Source organism: Schistocerca nitens, chromosome 7 (genome assembly GCF_023898315.1).
Source record: "Schistocerca nitens isolate TAMUIC-IGC-003100 chromosome 7, iqSchNite1.1, whole genome shotgun sequence".
In the NCBI taxonomy this organism is placed as follows: domain Eukaryota; kingdom Metazoa; phylum Arthropoda; class Insecta; order Orthoptera; family Acrididae; genus Schistocerca; species Schistocerca nitens.
The window spans coordinates 602,024,212-602,041,975 of NC_064620.1; the positions used below are offsets into that span (position 1 = coordinate 602,024,212).

The 17,764-nt window shown below is 39.4% G+C and overlaps 1 protein-coding gene across 1 annotated transcript in view; it reads left to right on the forward strand.

Annotated features, from left to right (window-relative positions):
• LOC126195037 (uncharacterized) overlaps positions 1 to 17,359 on the forward strand; it is a 112,045-nt gene extending 94,686 nt beyond the window's left edge. Inside the window, exon 2 of the mRNA XM_049933481.1 lies at positions 15,488 to 17,359. Coding sequence (XP_049789438.1) covers positions 15,491 to 16,732 — 1,242 coding nt within the window. The 5' untranslated portion in view covers positions 15,488 to 15,490 and the 3' untranslated portion in view covers positions 16,733 to 17,359. The remainder of the gene's footprint in view (positions 1 to 15,487) is intronic.
• Positions 17,360 to 17,764: the final 405 nt, after the last annotated feature.

Sequence of the window (17,764 nt, forward strand, 5' to 3'; positions counted from 1 at the left end):
CAGATGTGGCATTGGGGGGTGCCAGGGATGCTGGTATTGCAGGACTCAAAGGTTCCATCCCAGCCAGCAGTAGAATTGCCATTGACATTGGAACACTGTAGGAAGGTCTGACAGCTGGTGCTGGGGGATTGGACTCTGGAGGAGAGGCAAGAAGCTGTGACATCTGCAAGAAGGACAGATCCACATGCACAGCAGGGATGCCTTGTGAGGCCTGAACAGGTTCTGAGGGAGGAGGTAGAAGCGGCAGAACTGGTGTACATCATGGAGAGGTGGTATCCCTCAGCATCTGTGGACCATACCCAGAATCCACTTTTGGTCAGTGGCCAAACTCCAAGATGCAGACTGCAGAGCCAAAAGTGAACCACAATGAGGTCTGCACTGACAGGCATTGCTGGGGGAGCACAACCAGATGAAACAGGGTGCGTGGCTAACAGCCATGGAGAGTCTTGTTCAGGCTCCAGTCCCCTACCAGCATAAACTTATAGGAACTCAAGAAGCATGTTAGGGAATTGTCAATGACAAGTCCACTTACAGCTATAGAGCGCCTTGGTTGGACCCTCATCCCCCACCAGCGTAAACCTGTAGGAACTCAAGAAGCATGCCAAAACATTGTTTGTGGAGAAGGCCACGATATATTTCTTCACTTGAACCTTGAATGTGTGGATGAGACGTCCCTCATCAATGTTAGATTTGGGGTGAAAAGGAGCAGCAGTAATGTGACTAATACCTTTATGGTTCCAGAAATCATGGACTGTCTCAGACAGATACTGTGGACCATTATCAGTCACAAGCATATAAGGTAATCCTTCAATAGGAAAAGTTCTGGAAAGGGCATGACTCATAGCTACAGCTGATGTCAAAGGACAGCTGATGACATATGGAAATTTAGAGAAAGCATTGATGACTGACATCCAGGAAGAATTTAGGAAAGGTCCTGTGAAATCAATGTGAATATGTTCCCATGTACACTGTGGGGTGGGGCACAGGGAGACTGTTATCTGCGGCACTGCCTGTTTAGTAGCACATTGACAGCAGGCCGCAACAATATGTACACTGTCACCATTGATGCCAGGCCAAAACATGTGCTGACACACCAGTAACTTGGTACATGAGAACCCCCCCCCCCCCCCCCCACCGCCCACCCAAGTGTCTTTTGTGTAGGAGCTGAAGTACACCTCACCAGAGGTTGGCTGGGATCCTAATAGGTGACAACACACACACACACACACAACTAAGAGAACAGCATTACCAAATCAGAACTGGATTGTCAATGATAAGTGCTGTGATCCAGGAGCCTGTAATGGAAACCGTTCCTCTGTACATTGTGCTTCAACATCTAATTAAAAACAAAAGATTTTATCTGGATCAGAAGCAGGATCTGACCATATCAGTAGCCAGGACAGTGCATCAACTTTGGCATGCTGCACGGTAGGCCAAAAATGTATTTCATAGTTGCAGCGAGACAGAAACCAGGCCCAGTGCTGGAGGTGATGTGTTACTTTGTCAGGCAACACAACAGAAGAAGTAAACAATGAAACCAAGGGCTTGTGGTCAGTAAAGAGGGGGGACTTGTGCAAGAACACATGAAACTTTTTGAGAGCTTAGTTGATAGCAATCAATTCCTTTTCAACTTGGTAATAGTGCTGCTGAGTGGAGTTGAGCATTTTTGATGCATAAGCTATCAGATATTGAGAACCATCCTCATACAAATGTCCATACTGAGAGACATCTGTAGCCAAAACCAGATGGTGGCCAAGACGGAAAGAATGTAATTTAGATTTCAAAAGCATGAACACACCGTTGCAGGCCATTGTCACTGAAAAACAATGTTCTTGCAGAACAATTTGTGGAGGGAATGGGTCAACATTGCTGCACCTGGAATGAATTTGTGTTAGTAAGCAATTTTACCTAAATATGCTTAGAATTCTTTGACATTTGTAGGATGAGGCAGAGCCATGACTATGATGACATGATGATTTAAAAGCTTAACATCATCCTGAGGAACTTCAAACCACAAATACAAAATGGATGACTGAAAAAAGTGTTACTTGTTCACGGTCTTACATACTGCAGAGTTAAAATTCAACCTGACCAAGGTGCATAAATTAAGTGAATGCTCTTCTGCAGATGCACCTGTCACAATGATTTCATCAATGTAGTTACACGGACATCATCAGTTGTTCCAAAAATGCTGAAAAATTGTTGGGGTGCTAGCCACACCAAATGGGAAGCACCAATATTGGTGCAAACTGAAGGGCTTATTAATTACAAGGAGCCATTTAAAATCCTCATCCAATGCAACTTGTAAATGGGCTTCAGATAAATCAGTTTTGGAGAAAAACTGGCTTCCTGCAAGATTAGCCAATAACTATTCTGGGCAGGGCAAAGGATAGGTATCAGTGGTAGATTGAGAGTTAACTGAAACTTGCTGAAAGTTGCTGCATAGGTGAAGTTGACCAGTTGGTTTTTTAACAATCATGAGGGAGGTAGACCACTCACTCAATGTAATAAACTATATGACCCCCAATGATGTTAACATGTCCAATTGGGATTTCACTTGATCACACAAAACTCACGGAGTAGGGTGTACATGGAAAAAGCACAGCTGGTGACATAGGTTTCAGGGTGATGTAGGTCACAAAATTAGTGGCACAATCCAACCTATCTGAGAAAAGAGACAGGAACATAGAAAATAGAGAATCTAACAGCTGGTAAGGCATCTGGTCTGAAACAAGGTGCACATATTTAAAACGGAAAAATAAAAGGTATTGAAAGCATCCAGAGTGAGCCAATTTGCAATGACAGCATCATCCGCTACCAAAAAATCAAGGAATGAACCACAAATTTACAGACAGTGGAAGCTGTAGATTGGTCCAAAATTGGAATATCCTGTTGTTGTAATGCACCAAATGTTGTGTAACCAGAGACAACACTGGAGATCACAAATCCACATAAGTTTGTGGGTTCAGTAAAGTCACAACTGTACTGTGTCTATTCGTTGTCTTACGGCATTGTCCATCACTCCCACTTTGATAAGCAGTTTGTTATGATTTGTAAACACTGGAGACATACAATTAACATCCACGTCCATGTCTGAAGGGGTGAGCTGGGAGTGACACAAAGCCACTGTATCTCCTGTTTTCATACAGTTGTTGCAAGTCACCCACTACTTAGCACACACGGCCCTGTCATGTCGCATGAAACAAGATAGAAGTGCAGGGCACTGACATTGCTGTGGAGGTTGTGGTTGTTGCTGTTATTTGGCACATTGCTGTCCAGTGTGACACAAAGGCTGCATTTGTATGGCTACTTCATCCTCTCTCTGAGAACTGCCTGATGCCTGGTAACCAGGAATGGCAGTCACCACAGCTACATCACACCAAGCCTCTATCTGATCACCAGCACGTGAGATACCTCAAAAGATGGATCAATATTTAACACTTTAGCTGAAGATGGATTCTCATACTTTAGTGTGCATTGATGCACCTCTTTGTTAGTAGTCAAACAAATGATGGTGTCATGGCTCATAGAACCAGCATAGAAATCATGATAAGCATCATTAATGAACTGACATTTGTCACTGAGGCCATTGAGCTTAACCACCCAAGCCTGGTTGGACTGGAGAGGCTGTTCATGACAATGATGGAACTCTACAAGTGCTGTGATGAAATGCACACATTTACAGTGATAATTTGACAACTTACACATTTTGTAACTGAAGAAACAACCAGACAGACTGCATACACAGAAGTGAAAACCACACTCAACACAAATTGTTTTGTAGTGTAAGACACAAACAACAGCACTGCCAAAATGAAAAAAAAAAATCTATTCTTCTTCCACGTACAAGTGAACAACAGTTCAGAAAATAGAAACAATCCAGGTACTGATACAAGCAGTTGCTAACAGTAATTATGAATACAATATGAGAAATCTTGTAAAACATTCTCATGAAAGATTATGACATTTTGGTGAGAACAGGGTGGGAACCAGTCACTGCAAAGATGAAGGTGGCATGGTGGATGTGGTACATAAATATTGCTTTATTTTGCATTGGATTGAGCAACACTCACATCACAGCTGCATAAGTGTGAATCCATTGACAGTATACCCGTCAGCAGGATTTGTCATTCGAGGAGGCATACACAACTAAAAGCTTGTGAGAATTTAACATTGTCATACAGTTTGAAGCTTGAGAAGAGTTTAGTAACCTATTAGTAGTTCCTAGATTTCTACATGCTTGAATAGAAATTAAATCTATGTTGGATGTTTTTCAAATTACGAATAAATAACACACTTGACCATGAAAAAGTGAAAGGTTAAATCTTAATGTTTTATTCTAAAGAGCTAGATTGGTATTTTGTCAATAAATTCATGTACAATTGCAAAATTTTAAAATCTGTACCAAAATAATTAGTGTCCCCATAGCACTTGAACAGTAGTACCACCTCTGTAATTTTAAAGAAAGTTGGTAACAAGAGGCATAGAGTGAAAGTTTCTAATGCTCTGTAGTAGTATTTGGCAAGAAAGGATTAAAATTCCTGTGATTCTAATCTGAAACACAAATTTCTTATTTTTCCTTACATAAATGTAAGTGAATGTTGGAAGGGCTCATTCAGGAAGGCCATGGGTAATTACTTTGACCCCCTTTTCAGCTAGGCTAATGCTTAATTTCCAAGGACTTCTGTGGTGGCAGAGCATTAAGCACTAGTAGACATGGGAAGGGAAGAGAGAGAAAAAAGTGCTGACCTGGTTCAAGAATGTGTGTGAGTTAGAAGAAACAGTGTAAACATCAGAAAGGTTATTGATCATAATTTTGCTGCTCCTTTATGTGAAAATGCTACAGTTTGTGGGTTGTGAATGGAAAACAATTTTGGAGGCGTACTCAATGTTATGTTTTCTTCGTTTCAACACAGGTGGACAGCATAAATTTGAACTAGTAGTGACCACCACTGCCTTTATCCAGATCCATTGCCTCAGGTTCCTCCTTAAATGAAAAGTGACTGAGGGCATAGTTCTTCCAACACTTTGGTAAGATTCCAGAAGAAGGCATAGCAAATGAACCTTCTACCATGGTTGCTGCTCTATGCTAAACCTACGGCAGCCATCAAAATCTATAAAGTTTATGTCATATGTCTGGTGTTATACAGATAACTAATTTTCCAGAAATGAGACTCATCTGATTTCATTATTCCAGTGTGCTTGCTGTCATTGTTTCATTTTAACCTCATAAGAGGACAAAGATATTCAATGTATCAAACAACTATTAAATTTGTCCTGCTCTTCCAATTTCCTACTAACTGTGTTGGTAAGGAATAAATTGCATGTTCCTCTGTTTTGCTGTAATGTAATACGCAAATTTTAAAGTTATCCAACTTTGTAGCTCCTTACCCTTCTTAATGGAAAATAAATGGTGGACTGTAACAGTATTATGAAAAGGATAGTTGCTACTCACCATAAAGTGGGGATGCTGAGTCCCAGATAGGCACAATACAAAGAGACTGTCAGACATGAGCTTTCGGTCAACAAGGTCTTTGTAGGCGATAGATGACCAACATACACACACAAACTCACGAAAACACAACTCACACACACACATGACTGCAGTCTCTGGCTGCAGAGGCCACACAGACACACAATGTATGTGTGTGTATGTGTGTGTGTGTGTGTGTGTGTGTGTGTGTGTTTTTCTTGTCTATCTCCAACAAAGGCATTGTTGACCAAGAGCTTATGTCTGACAGTCTTTTTGTTGTGCCTATCTGCAACTCAGCATCTCCGCTTTTTGGTGAGTAGCAACTATCCCTTACATTTGTTAACATATTTTCATATACTTATTGTAATTTATGATTGTTGTACTTACTGATGGAATATTTCTCTAGGTAATTAACTTACTGTGAACTTTCAAACATTAGACTGTGGTTCCAGTACCATGTTCTGATCCACCTTCACCCCAAAAAAACACACAAAAATCTGTTTTGACATCAGATGGTTATCAAAGTACTGATAGCTTCAAATAAAGGTGCTGAAGTTCACCTCATCATTCATAAGTTCAAATGTGATTATTCAGCTCTGTGAATTTGGGCAGAGTCGTGTTGGATGAATGCCTACTTGTTAGGAACATCAACTGTACCGTAGGATGCAATAAAGCAACTAAAGTCTTCCTGGGGAGCAATACTTGGACAAATTGTATACTTCCTTGTGCTGCAGTATGACCATATACAGTATGTATGAAAGTGTAATTTTTTTGGAGATTTTGCATCAGTCTCCATCAACACTTCTGTAACTTGCACAGATGTGAAGTTGAACAGTCAGCTGCTGACTTATCCTAAATGTTGCTCTGGTGCTTCTATTAAGAGAGTGAAGAATGATGATTGTGGGAAGCACTTGAATAAAATTAAGATGTTCTTTCCATCTAGATTGTAAAACAGAGTTGTTACTGTTCATTATTTGTTTGGGGTTGTGCCATCTTCTGATGACTGAATTCAAAACGTGGGTAGGAAATTCTGAGAGATGTTACAACTATAATAATGTAAGAACACACTGAAAAGTAAAATTGGTGTATTTGGTTGGAATCTTGAAGGACTGAGAAATAATCAGGAAAAATTCTTATTTGCTTGTAAGAGTTGCAGATGTTTCAAGAGAGTGACATTATTGATTGCCTCCAGATTACACAACTACATGGACAGATTGATTTAATATATTCATATATATATATATACACTGATATATTGTTGATGCTTATCAACTGCTACTGAAATATGTTATACTTATAGTTGAAATGATATGCAGTTCTTCACTGGCAAACTTCTAATACGTTTGTTAGACATTTTGGTTTTTGCTATCTTATACCAAGTAGCTTTTAAAAATATGAACAGGTGGTCGTGTTTTCATTGCACATGTGCTCAAATATTTTGACGGGAGTGATGGTCCATGAACCATGGACCTTTCCTTTGCTGGGGAGGCTTGTGTGCCTCAGCGATACAGATGGCCATACTGTAGGTGCAACCACAACGGAGGGGTATCTGTTGAGAAGCCAGACAAACGTGTGGTTCCTGAAGAGGGGCAGCAGCCTTTTCAGTAGTTGCAGGGGCAACAGTCTGGATGACTGACTGACCTGGCCTTGCAACATTAACCAAAACGGCCTTGCTGTGCTGGTACTGTGAACGGCTGAAAGCAAGGGGAAACTATGGCCGTAATTTTTCCCGAGGGCATGCAGCTTTACTGTATGGATAAATGATGATGGCGTCCTCTTGGGTAAAATATTCCAGAGGTAAAATAGTCCCCCATTCGGATCTCTGGGTGGGGACTACTCAAGAGGACGTTGTTATCAGGAAAAAGAAAACGCGTTCTACAGATTGGAGCGTGGAATGTCAGATCCCTTAACCGGGCAGGTAGCTTAGAAAATTTAAAAATGGAAATGGATAGGTTAAAGTTAGATATAGTGGGAATTAGTGAAGTTCGGTGGCAGGAGGAACAAGACTTTTGGTCAGGTGAATACAGGGTTCTAAACACAAAATAAAATAGGGGTAATGCAGGAGTAGGTTTAATAATGAATAAAAAATAGGAGTGTGGGTAAGCTACTACAAACAGCCTAGTGAACACATTATTGTGGCCAAGATAGACACGAAGCCCACGCCTACTACAGTAGTACAAATTTATATGCCAACTAGCTCTGCAGATGATGAAGAAATTGAAGAAATGTATGATGAGATAAAATAAATTATTCAGGTAGTGAAGGGAGACAAAAATTTAATAGTCACGGGTGACTGGAATTCGGGAGTAGGAAAAGGGAGAGAAAGAAACGTAGTAGGTGAATATGGATTGGGGCTAAGAAATGAAAGAGGAAGTCGCCTGGTAGAGTTTTGCACAGAGCACAACTTAATCATAGCTAACACTTGGTTCAAGAATCATGAAAGAAGGTTGTATACATGGAAGAATCCTGGAGATACTAGAAGGTATCAGATAGATTATATAATGGTAAGACAGAGATTTAGGAACCAGATTTTAAATTGTAAGACATTTCCAGGGGCAGATGTGGACTCCGACCACAATCTATTGGTTATGAACTATAGATTGAAACTAAAGAAACTGCAAAAAGGTGGGAATTTAGGGAGATGGGACCTGGATAAACTGAAAGAACCAGAGGTTGTACAGAGTTTCAGGGAGAGCATAAGGGAACAATTGACAGGAATGGGGGAAAGCAATACAGTAGAAGGAGAATGGGTAGCTTTGAGGAATGAAATAGTGAAGGCAGCAGGGGATCAAGTACGTAAAAAGATGAGGGCTAGTAGAAATATGTGGGTAACAGAAGCGATACTGAATTTAATTGATGAAAGGAGAAAATATAAAAATGCAGCAAGTGAAGCAGGCAAAAAGGAATACAAACGTCTCAAAAATGAGATTGACAGGAAGTGCAAAATGGCTAAGCAGGGATGGGTAGAGGACAAATGTAAGGATGTAGAGGCTTATCTCACTAGGGGTAAGATAGATACTGCCTACAGGAAAATTAAAGAGACCTTTGGAGAAAAGAGAACCACTTGTATGAACACCAAGAGCTCAGATGGAAACCCAGTTCTAAGGAAAGAAGGGAAAGCAGAAAGGTGGAAGGAGTATATAGAGGGTCTGTACAAGGGCGATGTACTTGAGGACAATATTATGGAATTGGAAGAGGATGTAGATGAGGATGAAATGGGAGATACGATACTGTGTGAAGAGTTTGACAGAGCACTTAAAGACCTGAGTTGAAACAAGGCCCCGAGAGTAGACAACATTCCATTAGAACTACTGATGGCCTTGGGAGAGCCAGTCCTGACAAAACTCTACCATCTGGTGAGCATGATGTATGAGACAGTCGAAATACCCTCAGACTTCAAGTAGAATATAATAATTGCAATCCCAAAGAAAGCAGGTGTTGACAGATGTGAAAATTACCAAACTATCAGTTTAATAAGTCACAGCTGCAAAATACTAACACAAATTCTTTACAGACGAATGGAAAAACTGGTAGAAGCTGACCTCGGGGAAGATCAGTTTGGATTACGTAGAAATATTGGAACACTTGATGCAATACTGACCTTACGACTTATCTTAGAAGAAAGATTAAAGAAAGGCAAACCTACGTTTCTAGTATTTGTAGACTTAGAGAAAGCTTTTGATAATGTTGACTGGAATACTCTCTTTCAAATTCTGAAGGTGGCAGGGGTAAAATACAGGGAGCGAAAGGCTATTTACAATTTGTACAGAAACCAGATGGCAGTTATAAGAGTCGAGGGGCATGAAAGGGAAGCAGTGGTTGGGAAGGGAGTAAGACTGGGTTGTAGCCTCTCCCTGATGTTATTCAATCGGTATATTGAGCAAGCAGTAAAGGAAACGAAAGAAAATTCTGAGTAGGTATTAAAATCCATGGAGAAGAAATAATAACTTTGAGGTTCGCCGATGACATTTTAATTCTATCAGAGACAGCAAAGGACTTGAAAGAGCAGTTGAACAGAATGGACAGTGTCTTGAAAGAAGGATATAAGATGAACATCAACAAAAGCAAAATGAGGATAATGGAATGTAGTCGAATTAAGTCGGGCAATGCTGAGGGAATTAGATTAGGAAATAAAACACTTAAAGTAGTAAAGGTGTTTTGCTATTTGGGGAGCAAAATAACTGATGATGGTTGAAGTACAGAAGATATAAAATGGCAATGGCAAGGAAAGCGTTTCTGAAGAAGAGAAATTTGTTAACATCAAGTATAGATTTAAGTGTCAGGAAGTTTTTTCTGAAAGTATTTGTATGGAGTGTAGCCATGTATGGAAGTGAAACATGGACCATAAATAGTTTGGACAAGAAGAGAATAGAAGCTTTCGAAATGTGGTGCTACAGAAGAATGCTGAAGATTAGAGGGTAGATGACATAACTAATGATGAAGTGTTGAATAGAATTGGTGAGAAGAGGAGTATGTGGCACAACTTGACAAAAAGAAGGGACCAGTTAGTAGGACATGTTCTGAGGCATCAAGGGATCACAAACTTAGCATTGGAGGGCAGTGTGGAGGGTAAAAATTGTAGAGGGAGACCAAGAGATGAATACACTAAGCAGATTCAGAAGGATGTGGGTTGCAGTAAGTACTGGGAGATGAAGAAGCTTGCACAGGATAGGGTAGCATGGAGAGCTGCATCAAACCAGTCTCAGGACTGAAGACCACAACAACAACAACAACAATGATGGTCCAAGATATTATTTTATTTCTACTATGTTATTTTAAGAGCAAATCTTTAAGTACACAAGCAGCATGATATGTCCTTGTTAATTAATGACCCCAGAACAAATCTATCATAAATCATATGCCTTGACTTGTTCCAGATCCCTGAAGGATCTGTTATTGGTGGAATCTACAGAACATGTTGAATGAATGAATGAATGAATGAATATGTCTTCTAAATTTTTCACCATATATTCAGAGGAAAATACAAATCATAAAAATCATGTTCTATGGATGATAAAACATTAATTCAAAAATGTCCTAGATTTATGGCATGGGATGTTTCAAATTGAGGCATATCAATAAAATGTAAATCTGATCTTTCAAAAAGATGCTGTCCAACAGAACTGTATTCTGAGACAACCATTTTTGTGAAAGGAGGAATAACTCCATAAATTAATGTGTGGTGATCAACAATAATCATCTTATAGATGAAATATTTGTTGAAAATATACTGTTTATTCAAGCAAGCAATAAAAATATGAGATAAAAAGTTACCCATCAGGTTATTCAGTAAAGGTGGCATGAGCAACAAATGTGTGATGAACTGTACTGTGCCAACATTCTTTGACAGTTTACCATACATTCATGTAAAATGACAGACACTAACTGGCAGTCATCGTTTCTTGCTGCTTCTTCCACATTATAGACAAAAGTACATTTGAAACTCATAGTATAACTTTCCCCCTCCATGAACCATGGACCTTGTCGTTGGTGGGGAGGCTTGCGTGCCTCAGCGATACAGATAGACGTACCATAGGTACAACCACAATTGGAGGGGTATCTGTTGAGAGGCCAAACAAACGTGTGGTTCCTCAAGAGGGGCAGCAGCCTTTTCAGTAGTTGCAAGGGCAACAATCTGGATGATGGACTGATCTGGCCTTGTAACAATAACCAAAACGGCCTTGCTGTGCTGGTATTGCGAACAGCTGAAAGCAAGGGGAAAATACGGCCGTAATTTTTCCCGAGGGCATGCAGCTTTACTGTATGATTAAATGATGATGGCGTCCTCTTGGGTAAAATATTCCGGAGGTAAAATAGTCCCCCATTCGGATCTCCGGGCGGGGACTACTCAAGAGGATGTCGTTATCAGGAGAAAGAAAACTGGCGTTCTACGGATCGGAGCGTGGAATGTCAGTTCCCTTAATCGGGCAGGTAGGTTAGCAAATTTGAAAAGGGAAATGGATAGGTTAATGTTAGATATAGTGGGAATTAGTGAAGTTCGGTGGCAGGAGGAACAAGACTTCTGGTCAGGTGACTACAGGGTTATAAACACAAAGTCAAATAGCGGTAATGCAGGAGTAGGTTTAATAATGAATAGGAAAATAGGAACGCGGGTAAGCTACTACAAACAGCTTAGTGAACGCATCATTGTGGCCAAGATAGATACGAAGCCCACACCTACTACAGTAGTACAGGTTTATATGCCAACTAGCTCTGCAGATGATGAAGAAATTGAAGAAATGTATGATGAAATAAAAGAAATTATTCAGATAGCGAAGGGAGACGAAAATTTAATAGTCTTGGGTGACTGGAATTCGAGTGTAGGAAAAGGGAGAGAAGGAAACGTAGTAGATGAATATGGATTGGGGTTAAGAAATGAAAGAGGAAGCCGACTGATAGAATTTTGCACAGAGCACAACTTAATCATAGCTAACACTTGGTTTAAGAATCATGACAGAAGGTTGTATACATGGAAGAACCCTGGAGATACTGAAAGGTATCAGATAGATTATATAATGGTAAGACAGAAATTTAGGAACCAGGTTTTAAATTGTAAGACATTTCCAGGGGCAGATGTGGACTCTGACCACAACTATTGGTTATGACCTGTAGATTAAAACTGAAGAAACTGCAAAAAGGTGGGAATTTAAGGAGATGGAACCTGGATAAACTGAAAGAACCAGAGGTTGTACAGAGTTTCAGGGAGAGCATAAGGGAACAATTGACAGGAATGGGGGAAAGAAATACAGTAGAAGAAGAATGGATAGCTTTGTGGGATGAAGTAGTGAATGCAGCAGAGGATCAAGTAGGTAAAAAGACGAGGGCTAGTAGAAATCCTTGGGTAACAGAAGAAATATTGAATTTAATTGATGAAAGGAGAAAATATAAAAATGCAGTAAATGAAGCAGGCAAAAAGGAATACAAACGTCTCAAAAATGAAATCGACAGGAAGTGCAAAATGGCTAAGCAGGGATAGCTAGAGGACAAATGTAAGGATGTAGAGGCTTATCTCACAAGGGGTAAGATAGATACTGCCTACAGGAAAATTAAAGAGACCTTTGGAGATAAGAAACCACTTGTATGAACACCAAGAGCTCAGATGGAAACCCAGTTCTAAGCAAAGAAGGGAAAGCAGAAAGGTGGAAGGAGTATATAGAGGGTCTATACAAGGGCGATGTACTTGAGGACAATATTATGGAAATGGAAGAGGATGTAGATGAAGATGAAATGGGAGATATGATACTGCGTGAAGAGTTTGACAGAGCACTGAAAGACCTGAGTCGAAACAAGGCCCCCGGAGTAGACAACATTCCATTGGAACTACTGACGGCTTTGGGAGAGCCAGTCCTGACAAAACTCTACCATCTGGTGAGCAAGATGTATGAAACAGGCGAAATACCCTCAGACTTCAAGAAGAATATAATAATTCCAATCCCAAAGAAAGCAGGTGTTGACAGATGTGAGAATTACCGAACAATCAGTTTAATAAGCCACAGCTGCAAAATACTAACACGAATTCTTTACGGACGAATGGAAAAACTAGTAGAAGCCGACCTCGGGGAAGATCAGTTTGGATTCCGTAGAAATTCTGGAACATGTGAGGCAATACTGACCTTATGACTTATCTTAAAAGAAAGATTAAGGAAAGGCAAACCTACATTTCTAGCATTTGTAGACTTAGAGAAAGCTTTTGACAATGTTGACTGGAATACTCTCTTTCAAATTCTGAAGGTGGCAGGGGTAAAGTACAGGGAGCGAAACGCTATTTACAATTTGTACAGAAACCAGATGGCAGTTATAAGAGTCGAGGGACATGAAAGGGAAGCAATGGTTGGGAAGGGAGTAAGACAGGGTTGTAGCCTCTCCCCGATGTTATTCAATCTGTATATTGAGCAAGCAGTAAAGGAAACAAAAGAAAAATTCGGAGTAGGTATTAAAATCCATGGAGAAGAAATAAAAACTTTGAGGTTCGCCGATGACATTGTAATCCTGTCAGATACAGCAAAGGACTTGGAAGAGCAGTTGAACGGAATGGATGGTGTCTTGAAGGGAGGATATAAGATGAACATCAACAAAAGCAAAACGAGGATAATGGAATGTAGTTAAATTAAATCGGGTGATGCTGAGGGAATTAGATTAGGAAATGAGACACTTAAAGTAGTAAAGGAGTTTTGCTATTTGGGGAGCAAAATAACTGATGATGTTCGAAGTAGAGAGGATATAAAATGTAGACTGGCAATGGCAAGGAAAGTGTTTCTGAAGAAGAGAAATTTGTTAACATTGAGTATAGATTTAAGTGTCAGGAAGTCATTTCTGAAAGTATTTGTATGGAGTGTAGCCATGTATGGAAGTGAAACATGGACGGTAAATAGTTTGGACAAGAAGAGAATAGAAGCTTTTGAAATGTGGTGCTACAGAAGAATGCTGAAGATTAGATGGGTAGATCTCATAACTAATGAGGAGGTACTGAATAGGATTGGGGAGAAGAGGAGTTTGTGGCACAACTTAACCAGAAGAAGGGATCGGTTGGTAGGACATGTTCTGAGGCATCAAGGGATCACCAATTTAATATTGGAGGGCAGCGTGGAGGGTAAAAATCGTAGGGGGAGACCAAGAGATGAATACACTAAGTAGATTCAGAAGGATGTAGGTTGCAGTAGGTACTGGGAGATAGAGTAGCATGGAGAGCTGCATCAAACCAGTCTCAGGACTGAAGACCACAACAACAACAGTATAACTTTGTTTGAAAATTCATTGTATAATAAATAATGAGGCATAAAACACATATTGCTATTATTGAACGTATGTTCTTCAGTCTTTTAATACTTACCTATAAACAGGTAGCAAGTGTTTATCTATAAGAACGAAATAGTGTTATGTAACTAAACCAATGAGAAATTCCTCATGTTTTGTCATTAATATTATCTGTGGAATGTGTAGTTATTTAATATGCCAAACCATTTGCTGGATAAAATATGATGGATGCCTAATTACTCTTCTATGTACATCATTGGTTCATTTTGAATGTTCTTGTTATCACTAGCTCAGTGCTAATGAATTCTTTCTTGGTAATTATGAATGAAGAAATTTCTACCAACTGTCTAAAATGTTAATTTATTTGTGTCACTACACAAGATGCAATAAGCATTTGTTTCATGGTGATGTATTTATTCTGGGAGCTAAGTCCCTGGACACAATTTTTCTGCTACTTGATGTATTAGCTTCAGGTTGTGTACATGATCATTAGGTTGCATAATGTTTCACCTTGACACTCCTTTCATGTTTTACTATTGATTCCATCATGCTTTGTAAGAATCTTCCAAACTGCTATATACGATTACTGATCAATGTGATCTCTCAGGTATCTCCTAGGTGTGACTGGTTAATTATGTGCTTTTGGGTGTATGGCCAAGTTATTTATTCCATTTTTGTGCATGATATATCAACGACTGACCAAGTCATCAACTTCAGGTGCTGAAAGCTGTGTTGTTATATGTTCTACCTGCCTAGATTCCAGTTAGAATTTGTTGGTCAGCAAAATAATATGCATAAACTGAATCAACAAGTTGGCTGAACACCTGAGAGCACACTGTTAACTTATTAATGATTTTACCATATGAGAAGCACAAAACTTTTTTGTGATACGCCTACATGATAGAAGCCTCAAAACAAATTTTAAATGGATTTTTCCTTTGTAATTTCTTGTCATACCTCCAAAATAGTCATTACTGAATTTTTCATACTGAGAAATAACGTTTGGTAAGCATTAGCCATTTTATGCTGAGATCTCCACAGTTAATACAATTATAAAACCACATTCTTTTTGTGTTGTTAACTCATTGTGATTATTTGTGTAGGTAAATTTAGAGTATCAATATTTGTAATGTATCAAAACATCAAAATTTCTGGTGCCTCTCCATGTATATAGCTTTGAGAGCAATCCACTATCAACTAATTCACAACAGTTCAGCTTCTACTGCAGTATTAAAATGCACTTTGCTTCTTCTGTCATAGGTGATGACTACTAACACCACGGATTGTCTGCCCTCATGGCTGGACAATGGTTTTGCTGAAAAATCTCTTAAGGATTCCAACAATTATCAAGACTTCAGGGTCCTCTCCGTAGATGTACAACGAGCATCAGCTCTAGGAGAAAACTTCATGAGTGAAATCTATCGTATGACTGTGGAACTAGAGCATGAAGTCAAGCGGCATAAGGACACTGTGTCATTAATAGTAAAATTATTTCCAGGTGGAGAAGTTATGCAGAAAATAGCACAGGATATGCAAGCCTTTGAGAGAGAGATTCTCATGTTCAGTGAGACCATTCCTGCAATGACACAGATATTGCAGAAAGCAGCCCCTGGTAAATACACACAGTTATCTGCAATGTGTTTCACCTCTGGGACTCAGCCAGTTATCTATGTAGCCCTCGAGGACTTGAAGGCCAGAGGCTTTGCAATGGCAGAGAGGTGCAAGGGACTGGACTTGGCTCATGCAAAACTTGTTGTCAGGAAACTGGCTGAGTTCCATGCATCTTCCATTGCACTGTATGCACAGAACCCTGCATCAATGGACAAATATAAGAGTTTTCAATTGTTTGAAGGAGAAACAGGTAAACACACAGAGTCCTTCTTGAAACTAGGCTGCAAAGGTCTCGCAGATCAGCTGGAGACATTAGAGAAATCATACTCAAAGTATGCACCAAGAGTCCGAGCTCTCTCAGAAAACCTATACCCACGTCTAGCAGAGATGGCAAAACAGAAGGGAAAGTTTTGTGCCTTAGCTCATGCGGATACCTGGACCAACAACATTATGTTCAAATACTCTGGTAGTGCTGTCCAAGATGTGGTTCTACTCGACTTCCAGGTTTCTTGCTACTATTCACCTTCAATTGACTTACATCATTTTATACACACTAGTATTACAGAACAAGTGTATGCTGATCACTTAACAGACCTTTTGAAAGAGTACTATAATCATTTAATTGAAGTGATGGAAGATATTGGTATCATCAGAGACAAACAGATATCCTTTGAGGATGTGCTTGAAGACTTTGAGGCCCACATGCTGTATGGCTTGTACATAGCAATAACAGAGCTTCCAGTTGTACGCAGTGAAGGGGAATCTGGTTTTGATGTAGAGGCATCTATGAAAGGAACATACACTGATGATAATAGAAGTGCTTTTACAGGTGCTGCGTATATGCAAGCTATAAAACGTATGCTGCCAGAATTTGAAAAGAGAGGTTTATTGTGAAGTTTTCAGTAGTTTCTGTTCCTTCCACATTATAAATTAAAGTGAGGCAGACTGACTGAATTTTTTCCAAATATCATGATTGCAATTAGCTACTCACCTTAAGTGAAATTTGTGTATTTATAGTAACCAGCTTTAATAGCATATCGAGTTCTGCTTTGAACCTGCAGTAACAACATTTGGTACAGAAATTTCATCAGTACATAATGATAAAGTTTTGTTTTGTACTAGCATTGCCAGAATGCATGTAAGATTTTGCACCCTTGTTAATAAACTACTATATATACATGACCTGTAGTATTAGAGTTTACATAAAGTTAGTTCCTCCGATGCTAAGTAGCATACTGGGAAACAAGTTTCTGACAGTGAACTTGATCAGCTGCAGTTTTCAGCTTCATCTAAGTTCATGTACACACGTTGAACATCCTCTGAAAAAGTTCATTTCCAAGTGTTATGAGGTCTCCTCTACTTCTATTCCCATCTGTTGGTTTCCATAACAGTGCCAATATGAGGATTCCTCCCGCTTTCTATTTTTTTTAATGTGTAGAACATATTTTGCATGTTTCTGTCTTCTTTCAGCAATGATTTTGTGTAGACCACTTCTCAGCATTTCATAATTTGAAACATAGTCACAATAAGTGATCTTCAAAATTCGTCTCAAGCATCATTGATGAAAAACATTGAGCTTGTATGCTGATTCTGCTGACATTTTCCAGGTCTTTCACATGTACATTGCCATTGGTAGCATGGTACAGGAGGACAGCTAAAGCTTTGTGAACATACTTATGAAGTCTAATTGCCATATGCATCACATCTTATAGTATCTTCTGTTGCACTACAATTTGGGTAGATACATTTCCACTTCTTATGGACATTATTTTTGTTGCATCACTATTTACTTTTACTCCTACAGAAGTGGGCATTTGATCCAGCTCGGTAGACATTAGTTGTAAACTCTGTGGTGTTTCTGTCACATTAGAGCCTACATAATAATTATTTTTTATGAAAAACACTTCTGAGATTGTGGAAAAAACA